General features: G+C 35.8%; 1 protein-coding gene across 1 annotated transcript; it reads left to right on the plus strand.

Annotated features, from left to right (window-relative positions):
* Positions 1–8,144: 8,144 nt before the first annotated feature.
* LOC143536786 (LOB domain-containing protein 24-like) lies at positions 8,145–8,849 on the plus strand. The gene is made up of 2 exons (XM_077030700.1): positions 8,145–8,469; positions 8,561–8,849. Exons 1-2 carry the CDS (start codon positions 8,290–8,292, stop codon positions 8,840–8,842), a joined length of 462 nt encoding a protein of 153 aa, XP_076886815.1. The 5' UTR covers positions 8,145–8,289; the 3' UTR covers positions 8,843–8,849.
* The last annotated feature ends 2,524 nt before the right edge of the window (positions 8,850–11,373 follow it).

The raw sequence follows: 11,373 nt of genomic DNA on the forward strand, positions 1-11,373 counted from the left end.
CTCCATACTCAACCCTTCATGAAACACATTCAATAACTCCCAAAGAGCAATACCATGATGAGGACAATTCTTGATCATCACGTTAAACCTCTCGAATGCTTCATGAAACATTTCCCCCGTTTGTTGTTGGAAGGTTCTCAAACTTCTTCTCCTATCATTGGTCTTTTGAGCCGTGTAAAATTCTTCCAAAAATCTTTATTGCATCTCGGCCCAAGTATAAATAGACACGGAAGGCAAAGTGTAAAACCATCTCTTTGTCTTGTCTTCCAACGAAAACTAAAATAAAACCAACTTTACCTCATCCGATGTAAAACCTTGACCCCCAATTGTGTTGCAAATGGAGTCATATGCTTCCAAGTGGAAGTATGATTCCTCCGTTGCTAGACCTTTATACTTCGGAAGACTTTGAAGGGAATTGGTTCTTACTTCAAATGCCCTCCCTTGATGATTGAGAGGAATAACCACCGGAGATGGATTATTAGTATTATGGGTCAGAAATGGGCTTCAATCCCCCCTAACCATCTCCCTTGCGTGCCTTCTTGGTACCCCTATTGGTACTCTTGGTTGACCCATTGGTCTATAAACGGGCCTTGGCTGCACAAATTGTTGCTGAAACTGTGGTTGGGGAATTTGTTGTTGAAATTGTGGTTGGGGCATTTATTGTTGAAATTGCAGATCTTGAGGTTGCCCTTGTGGTTGTTGAACAATCGGTGGCGGTTGAACCTGTTGATGAACAACAACCAGTGGTTGTTGTTGAGCTTGTTGTTGAATCGGTGGTTGCACGTTTTGTTGGACAATCACCAGTTGTTGTTGTGGTTGTTGTTGAACAACCGGTGGTGGTTGTCTATTAAACTCTTGCACCGATTCCGGATGTTGCCATTGACTATAGGCCAAATTTTCCGGATTTACCCTTTGACTTCCATCACCTCCCGTGTAGTAACCTTCCACTTCATACCCCTCGAACTCACTGTCAAACCCATATCCATATCCATCACCTTGTGATCTTGGATGTTGCATGAAAGGTTGGGGTTGGTATTGGTAGCTTGATTGTGATTGTTGAAAGGGTGGTTGTTGATATTGTTGAGATGATGATGACGCACCAAAGTTAGGAAAAAAGATTGGTAATAGGTGGCAATGTGGATGATGTTGAGTAGGTGTATTGAGCAGCTATGGGTTCGGTTGTGGGTGGTGGTTGGAGTTCACTTGATGTTGTAGGTATATTAGTAGTAATCGGTGGAGGTGGATTTGGTGGAGGTGTAGTCGGGATTGTTTAACCCGAAGTGGGAACTGGTGAATCCATGTTGTTTGATGCGGTTGGAGAACCAAGAAGCTTATTCTCCCTAAGTAAGACTCGGTTTCTTCGAAGTGTTTTGTCAATCTCGGGATCAATAACTAGCGGTGATGACCTGTTAGAACTTCTAGTATGCATACACCTGTAGGTACCTGCACACTAACACAACCAGCGTAAACCCGAAAATAACAAACAAAAACTACTAAAGCTAACACACGTTGCGCACTACTCCCCGGCAACGGCGCCAAAATTTGACGTGAAGTCGAAGACTCACTCAAAAATAAACCGATTACAACTATTAGATAGCGATAAGCGGGTATCGAACACAAGGAGTTTGTGGAAATAGTGTTACCAAGTAGTTGTGTTATTTGTCTATTTTAAACTAAATGCAAAAGTAAATTCAAATAGTTGGTTGTTTGATTTTGATTAACAAAATTAACTAAAACAATAAACGAGTTTTAAACAATACAAGAAATAATGCTCTCTCCCGATTTCAGGTTTCAATGTTGATAAAGTTAATTTTTACTTGTGAGGTGAACTACACAATTATAATTCGTGAAAATGCGTTCGGATGTGATAATCGAGGACTAAGTACTTGGATTACAAAAACGCAAGGTTGTCACTCAATAATCAGTTTAGTATTACAAACCCTAATTCTCTTCTACTAAATCTCGATTGCCTATGGCACCAAGAATGGATAGTCAAGAACACGAATTATACCATACTAACAATCACAAAACAAACACACAATCACCATAGCACAATAATCATATGATCACAATACTATCTCATCAAAAAAAATGACTAACAAATATCCAATTAGAAAACCTTGCAATTCGGGAGAGAACAAAAAGAGTACTAGCCACACATCGTTTGATTGATCATCACATCAATTAGGTTAATCGAACGAATCATAAACCCAAACAAATGATTAAAGTCACCCAAGTCTTGTCCTTGCTCTCTAAAATTCGCCCCTAGGTAGTTTTTTATGAAGGATCATGAAAAGACAGCCCAAAAACTCATAAAATATGTAGAAAAAACGGCAGTTACGACTCCGGACCGTGGCCCACGGTTCACACCGTGGGTCACGGTGATCTTCACGGCCACCACCACGGTACGGTGGCTTCTATTCGCTTTGCACATTTGGACCGTGGTTCATGGTCTGGACCGTGGGCCACGATGGACTTCCACTGCGCCTTCTCGTTTTCACTTCTTTTGACCACTCGCGCGTCTTTGGCTCATGCGGTTGCCTCGGTATACTCTATAATAGCCCCGGAACCTCCTTTGAGCCGACAATTCACCAATAATACCGTAGTTATCTAATTCCACAAAATAAACAAATTCAAATCATGATTATTACGGCTTTAAATCAATTAAGGGTTGTCCCATGGACCACCCGTCATTACAGCTTCTAGTCGGTAGCTAATCCCGCCTAGGTCACTTCCTCAAAATGTTCTCGCTCAAAGTCTAGCTCCGCCTGTAGCGACATACCTTGTGTCTATTAGACCGCCTCCTGCACCTATTGATCGTTTTCGTGTCCTCGCGTAACGGGATTGAAGTATAATTCCGCTTGTACATATTACTAGTTGTTCCTCCTGCAGTACAACTCGTGTCTACTAAACTGCCTCTTGTGTATATTAATCGCTTTGTGTCACTACATGAAAGGGCTTAAGTCATGACCATTAACCATGTTGTTTTGAGTATAAAAGCCCTTTCTAGCCCATTTGCTCACATCCATGATTTGGTTTACTGTTGATTATTCAGGTGAAGGCACCATGTAGTGTATGCCTGTAAATTGAGGTTGGGATCAGACCGATATACTCTCTACATATACACCCAAATGCACTTGTATGTGTCAATCAACTTAAGATTTGTCCTTCCAACTAGCTAATGGACCACAAAACGAGGCTTAACATATGAAGGTTAGATGTCAGACAACTTGTGAATCCAAATGTTGCAAAAGGCAAACAAATATAACAAAAATTATACTATAAAACACACACACGATTCCATTACAGGACGTGTTGATGATAGATACAACGTACAAAACAAACGTTTACAACTTTATTTGTTACCCTTTTAAATTTATTTGTAATAACAAATAACAAGAAACATAGAGGTTACGTAAATTTATGCTTTTATAAATTATTAGTTTTCAAAATTTTTAAAAAATGAGAGTTTTGTAGTAAAATCGTAGCAAAGTTTGCAAGCTTCGTGACAATTTTGCCACAAAAATGTTTATTCTCATTTAAGATTCTTAAGTTGTCGAAATCTTGTAGCAACATTTGCAAGATTTGCGACAAATTAGCCACAAAAGGGTTCTTTTATTACTTATTAATATTATATTCAATAAATAACACCGAGTTGTCATAAACTTGTAGCATGCTTAGCAAAAATTACTACAATGTTGCCACAAAAGTCTGGTTTCATTATTATTAGTTTTTATATTCAATACACAGTTGCTGAAAACTTATAGCAAACTATGCAAGTTTTTCCATAGTTTTGCCCCAAAAGTATGGTCTTACAAATCTGTAGCATATATGTAGCACAATTTGTGAAAGTCCGACCATTTTGCCACAAAAGTATGGTTTCATTATAATTAGTTTTAAGTATTCAACAACTAACACAGATTTTCCTGAAACTTGCAGCAAACTTTGCATATTTTGCCACAATTTTGCCACCAAAGTGTTAAATTACAAACTGGTAGCAACTTTGTAGCAAAGTTTGCCAGTGTTCCGACCGTTTTGCCACATAAGTATGGTTTCATTATAATTAGTTTTAAGTATTCAAAAACTAACACACATTTGCCAGAAACTTGTAGCAACTTTGCATATTTTGCCACCAAAATGTTAAATTACAAATTGGTAGCAACTTTGTGGAAAAATTTGTCAGTGTTCCGACCGTTTTGCCATAAAAGTATGGTTTCATTATAATTAGTTTTAAGTATTCAATAATTAATACACATTTTCCTAAAACCTGTTGCACACTTTGCATATTTTGCTAAAAATATGTTAAATTATAAATTTATAGCAATATTGTGGCACAATTGGCCAGTGTTCTGACCATTTGCTACAAAAGTATTTTATTTTATTTGTATGTCGATTTTTTATGCCAAAGGTTAGTATCTAATAAATGTACAAAGAAATTGTCGGTAGTTTGTTGGAAATGAATTTATGTTTTCGTCAAAATTGCAACAAGACCTTTTTCGCCTCTATGTTGTAGGAAACTTGTGTAAAATATTTAGACTTTTTTTGTATTTGATTATGGGCAAAAAATTGTGAAAAAATTGTAGGAAAATTTGAGTTGTGGAAAAATTACAGAAAATGTTTGTAACAAAAACAACCATTTTCTAGTAGTGGAATTACTTCTTATAATTGGAATGACTTATATAAAAAAGTTAAACTTATAATTTGCAAATCCCTAAATAATTCCTTGCATGTTCATGACATATAAAAATACTATTTCCAAAAGTCAGTACTGGGATCGGTTTTATCGAAAGTAGTGTGAGTGTTTATTTTGAGGGAAAATTCCCAAAATAAGCATTTATGAAATCGTTTTTCAAGTTTTAGGTGTCATTTGCAAGAAATTACCAAAATAGGTATTATAATCTAGTCATGGTGAGTAGTTTGTATAACCAGTTAAAACTTGACACTTGTCTTTAAACTAACCATGACAAGCAGATTTACTAACCATTTACTCGTCACGACTAAATAAGTTTTATGCCTCGTAATCAACGTCCACGAGTAATTCATAAGTTTTTTAGTTGCGACGAGTAGATTGTTGCGAGTTAACTACTAATAAACTACTCGTGTAGGGAATGTAAATCAAGTAAACTAGTCACCGCGACTAAAGGACATATGAATTACCCGTGGACGTTGATTACGAGGCATTAAACTTATTTAGTCGTGACTAGTAAATGACTAGTGAATCTGCTCGTTACGGTTAATTTAAGGGCACATGGCAAGTTTTAACTGGTTCTACAAACTACTCGTGTGTAATCATAAACTACTCGTCATGACTAGTTTCTAATACCTATTTTGGGAATTTCTTGCAAATGACACCTAAAACCTGAAAAACGTTTTCATAAACGCTTATTTTGAGAATTTTCTCTTATTTTGATAGTTTTAAACTTAACTTCAATTAGTGTAAAGATATTTTGTTTCTTTCATTTATTCAGGATCATAAAATTCAAGCATTCATTTCATTTCATTTTAAAGTTTTGCATCTAAATTGTAAACCTTGATCAACTGATTTGTAAGCAACTCATGAATAAATGAATAGTCATTTTTTTTAAATAATACATGCTAAAATATCATATAAACATTCAAACGATTTATAATGAAGTGGCAGGTAAGCGGGCAACAAGCTGCGCTGCAACCCTCCTATTGGATAGCAAACCCAATCCTACTAAAAACAAAGTTTCGATTCTTATGGGCCGATACGTTACTATGCACAAATTTATGAACCCTATTTAAAAGGTCCACGGCACCCGGAGCTAAGAAACCAAAAGTGTCAAAGGCAAAGGGGATAAAGACGTGTTGATTCTCCAAACAAGCTCTCTCGTGTTTAGCAACCTTGCCCGATGTGCCTTCAATGCTGCCTGGCCTGCTACAAACCCATTGTCCCTAATCCCAACAAGAGGGGACACTCCTGTGAGGTCGACACAAGCGTGTTTCCCCCCTACCCACAAAAAAACAAGAATATCGGCCGGTCGTAATGTAGATCTTCCTTCTTGAGGATCCGTAAGAAAGTTTACGGGGGCTTCCTTTTTAGCCGAAATACCGGCTTGTTTAAGAACATCGCATAGAATATCCCTCACCAAATCATGCATGTACTTAAACCCAGGCAACTCTTTGCAGTGAACCGCATGCTCACCAAAAGAATCCAAACAAACCTTACCGAAAACCGAGAACGGCTCATCAACCGGAAACAAAGGGATCATTAACCGATACTTCAGGATGGCCCGGTACTCCAAAGCCGACATATGTTGGCCCAATCCTTCAATAGGGAGAACACTTAAGAAATCTTGAACCCGAGGAGCCGAAGACACTCAAACACCGCTTTCTGACGAGGGGATAAATCAAACTTCATTTCCAAACTCTTGATGATTCCACTATAAACGGCACTCGCCAAAGCATGTTGGGCTTTAGGGGGCGGTGTCTTTATTAGAGAAACCGCTAATATCAAAATCGGGAAGTGAAGTGTGCAACCGATCTATCGCACTCCCATAATCGGAGTCACACCCATCAATACCACAACCTCAAAGAATGTGGTCTTGCAATTCCCAAGATTGCGCCCTCGTGGCCACAAAAGCATAAGTAGGAACGTTTGAAGTTGAACATAAACCCAAACCTCCAAAACGAGTCGGAAGTGATGCCAACCTCCATTGAAAATCTCCAAAGAAAGCACCACCACAAACCACGATCTCCTCAATCGCCCCCCGAAGGCCATTGTCAAACACAGTAACTGCTTCCCCTACATACATAGGTTGGCATGTTCTGAGACCGAACAACAACTTTCCAACTCCCATACATGAGCGGAGCAAAAGGAGCTCGCATTGAGGGTCCCGCAAATGCGGGAGATAGCTCATCAACTCCACAGCTCGCAAAGCCCTTTTCATAGCAAGTTCACTGATGAACCCGGCATCCCGGCTAACGGCTCCCCCGAGGAGTTTCACACTTAGCACCGGTCTTCCAATCTCACTGGGAAACACCCCCTCCTACACCTTAACCCCATTACACGACGGCCAAAATACTACGGTTTTTTTAATATTAAGTTCAAGACCCAGGCGGGGACCCTCCGACCTAATAATATCTAAAGCTTTAGCAACCTCTTTAGAGTCCCTAATAATTATAAAATAATTGACCATTTAAATGAAAACATCTTATTGATTTATTGTCGTCAACAAAATATGAGCTATCGTAATTTTTAATGTGCTTGTGCAAAAAGCATATACCTACTTAAGCTAACTTTGATTTCTTAAAAGTCTCACTTACATCACTAAATTAAGAATCCAAATAATTAAAAATATTTCCACTAATGGAGGGTAAAGAACGGCATGATTGATTTACTCCATTCTTGCTGTTCAAGTCGATCATCTGCTGGGAACATGACTTTTTTAGTCCACCTAAGATCCGCACAAAAACATAATAGTAGTGATTCAGTGCAGATGCTAACAAATAACTTAAATCATGAATTGTTAAAAACAAAATTAATCACAATAAGACAAAGTTTAAGGGGGTCATTTTAAAGTGATGGAGAACATTGTTAAATGAAAAACTAACGTGACTCAAACTGCAATGTCATTCATAGAATCATAGTAATATGTATTAACTTACAAACTCTAGATTATTCTGCAAAATAAAATAAAAAATCAAGTAAAGCCCTATGATAGGATGATATATGGTTGATGAATGCATGTTTTGAGAGTAAGATCCAATGCGATCCGTCGCTTAAAGGAGATAACATGATCCGTCGCTTAAAGGAGATAACATGTTTTATAACCCGCTACCTAGCCCGGTCAAACGGAACGACAAATGGAAGGAGGTTGTCCAACATTAATTGACAAAACAATTTCATACATACAATATGATCGAATTCAAGCAACATTAAAAACGTATTGCCAGCAACAACCATTATGTTCTTCTCACTATGGTCACTCATTAGTAAATTAAGCAATTAAGTAAAGTTTGTTAGCGGAATGAGTGGGATTTTAATTTTGAGAAGCGAAGTCGGATGTGATATTTTTTTATTTCAACGAGTGTGGGCTAAAATATTGCACATCTAGATGAAAACTAATTCAACCGTTACAAACTTATTTAGTCAATCTCATTGTTTTCTTGCTAAATTGAGTTTTGCAACTTTCCATTTTACAACCAAAAATTAATATACTAGCCGTTATCTTTCAATTTGAATACAAAATTTCAATATAAAAAAACCAAATCTTCCATTGGATTTTTACAAGATCTTGATAGCTAGCAATATTTTTTGACAAGATCATGTATAGATTTCACAAGCTAGATAAGATGACTTCCACTCGATGCGCGGTTTGCAAGTATTTTAGACGAAGATGTCCCCCGGATTGCAATTTTGCACCTTATTTTCCTCATGATAACCCTCAAAAGTTTGCATGTGTTCATAGATTCTATGGTGCCAGCAACATTGGCAAGATGCTTGAGGTAAGTCTTGATAATAATCTTTTTTCAAATATTTGTTTTGATAGTTTTTAAATAACTTATAGTTTTAACATTGACGAGTGGTTTTATGTAGAATGTGCCGGTGCATCAACGAGCCGATGCAGTAGATTCGTTGTATTATGAAGCCAAATGTAGAATACAAGATCCTGTATACGGTTGTGTTGGAATAATTTCAACATTGCAACGACAAATCCAAATAGCGCAAAGCCAACTAGCAAAAGCTCAAGCTGAAATTTCTGTTCTAGATGCTAATTTTGCAGTCGTGGAACCAATATTGAGCCTAGGTGAGCCATTGGTTCAACCAAGTGGTGTCGATCATGGTCCAGATGACCCTTTCAATAATTGGTTTTACTAGTTACTTTAACCAAGAAAAAAAGTTTTGTTTACGTTGGGTTTGTAATTAGCTATAGTTTGGATCTTTAATTACTTCATATGATTTAACTTCATTTTGATATGTATTTGATTATAAAAGTTGAGGCAAATTTGAGGTTAGTCTCTTAAGATAATTACTTCCTGAATTGCAATTTAAAAATATTTGAATAAGTAAATTAGCATCACTAATAAGTCGTATTGTCGTAAAACCGATTTAAAAGAATTACGCAGGAATTATAATTTTAAAAGGGAAACAAAAGTATGAATTTGTAACGAATTATATCAAAAGGACGTGTTAAAATTATATAAAAGAAATAAGATGATAATTACGTTTTATTTATATAAAAAAAAAGTCTAAACAACACTTTTAGTTTTAGTCCTAACTATGGTGGTGTGTATGAGATCGAAAAAACCAACAAAAGTAAACCAAAAATTTGGTTTGATTTATAGGAAAAATCGAAATATCAGTTTTGGTTTGGTTTTATGTTTGTGAAAAACCGAATCGAAAAACCAATTTAATGAATTACTTTTTCATTGAATTGTTTAGGTTTATAAACTTGGATATTTGTTTTATTTTTAACATTGATTTTGATTAGATTAAATCATTTTAATTGTAAGTATTTTATTAGTTATTAATATTTTAGACCAAAATGCATAGTATTCTATTAAATATTAAATTGTTTTAAAAAGTAGTATGCCCGATTTCAAAATATTATGGTTCAAATTTCTTTGGCTTGGAGATTATTAGTCCGGTTAGCAAAACTTATAAAAATCAACTTAAACCCAAAAACCGAAAACCATAAACCAAAAAAACGAAACTAAGGGATTTTGAAAAACTGAAAAACCGAAATTTATTGGTTCGGTTTTAGTTTAGAACCAGCCATACCGCACATACCCCTGCTAACTAACGTAAGAACTACACATATAAACAAAAAAAGAAGTATATTTTATTAATCCCATTATATTAGTTGGCTATTTTTTAAGTAAAATAACATGATATACTAGTTGCTAAAACTCATAGATTTGATTTTAAACTAGATCAGTTTGGATTAGTTTCCACGTAAATATATGTTTAGCTAACCGGTCGATAATGTGTCAATTGGACAGCTTCAGATCATTTTACTTTGTAAAAGAAATTAAGAAGTATTTTATGTCTAACTGTAAATCCAAACCATATATATTAAAAAAAATTTTAAAGAAGTATATTAGATTGATATTCAGGTATCATTTACTTAACAAAATATCATCTCCTATCATATAATTATATCCGAGTAATCAAATAGTGTTAAAAATAAAAAGTTAATATCCAATTCAGTATATAAAGTGTAATTGGTTTTCTTATATGTTTGTTATATCTGTTTATGAGGTACACTTCGTATGGGCTGCTGCTTATGGGCTTGGATCTTATTATGTGCAAAGTTTATGTCTGGCCCGACCCGTCTTGTGATTGTTTCACAGATGGTTAAAAGGAAAGAAAGAATATTATGTGGTTAGAGATACTTTTTCTATCAAACGTCTGGTTTCCTCTCTCTCTCTCTCTCTCTCTCTCTCTCTCTCTCTCTATATATATATATATATATATATATATATATATATATATATATATATATGAGATCTAATCTCAGTTAGGGTTCTGATCTTTGTTTCTTCATTCTTGAGGGTATTATCATATCAGATCATCACAAAGATGATATGATCATTTGTAGTCAGTTAGTTTTGGTGATGTATTAATTATTCTCATATTAATCCTGTAAAAGAATTTTATGGTTGAGGTTTTCTGGTGATTAATAAACAAGTTTTAGTTTCTGACATGGTATCAAAGCCTCCGTATTAACATTAGAACCGGTCTTATCACCCATTTTAGCAATTAGATCAAACAAAACCACAGAGAACACAACTGATATGACTGTCACACAAGCAAACGCACAAAAAAGTCAATAAGGCCAGAGCCAGGTATTCTAAACCACGCGAAAGATGACAGATCAAGTATTAGCCAAGGGACTTACGCAAACACACAAAAGAAACCGCACAAATGATGCACAGGTATTCCTAGAATGCCTAATGCACAAACAAACCAGCCATCAATCTTCTGGCATCAATTCAACAAATATGCCTAATGCAAAATCATTAAAAAAAACTAAATAGAAAATTAAAGAACGGTCTCACCAATCAAGTGCTCCAGTAATATGATAGCCGTAACCTTCACTTAGGGTTACGAACTATCATAAGAAAAACTTGTGACAACGAGACAACTCCTTCTTCAATAACCGTGAAATCAACGTCTTCAACAACAAACTAGGCCGACAAAGAAAATATTGACCAATAATCAGCCAAGAACACAATTAGGTTTTCAGGCTGAGAACCCTAATTACACCAGGGAAGAAATCAACGTCTTCAACAACGAACCAATGATTCTAATACCTTGATGTTAGCAATCCACTATACTTACATGCCAGTGATTCTAATACCTTAACTGTTATTAATTTCAAACTTAAAGGTACGGAAAACTATTCT

Source organism: Bidens hawaiensis, unplaced genomic scaffold, assembly GCF_021521415.1.
Source record: "Bidens hawaiensis isolate Kalapana, Puna unplaced genomic scaffold, B.hawaiensis_p1.1 tig00010928_1, whole genome shotgun sequence".
Lineage (NCBI taxonomy): Eukaryota > Viridiplantae > Streptophyta > Magnoliopsida > Asterales > Asteraceae > Bidens > Bidens hawaiensis.

What these genes read in the sequence shown, in the direction of transcription:
- LOC143536786 (XM_077030700.1), top strand. Translation starts at nt 8,290, where the DNA reads ATGTATAGATTTCACAAGCTAGATAAGATGACTTCCACTCGATGCGCG. An exon ending in ACATTGGCAAGATGCTTGAG is followed by an intron (nt 8,470 to 8,560) that starts GTAAGTCTTGAT and finishes GGTTTTATGTAG; the next exon opens with AATGTGCCGGTGCATCAACG.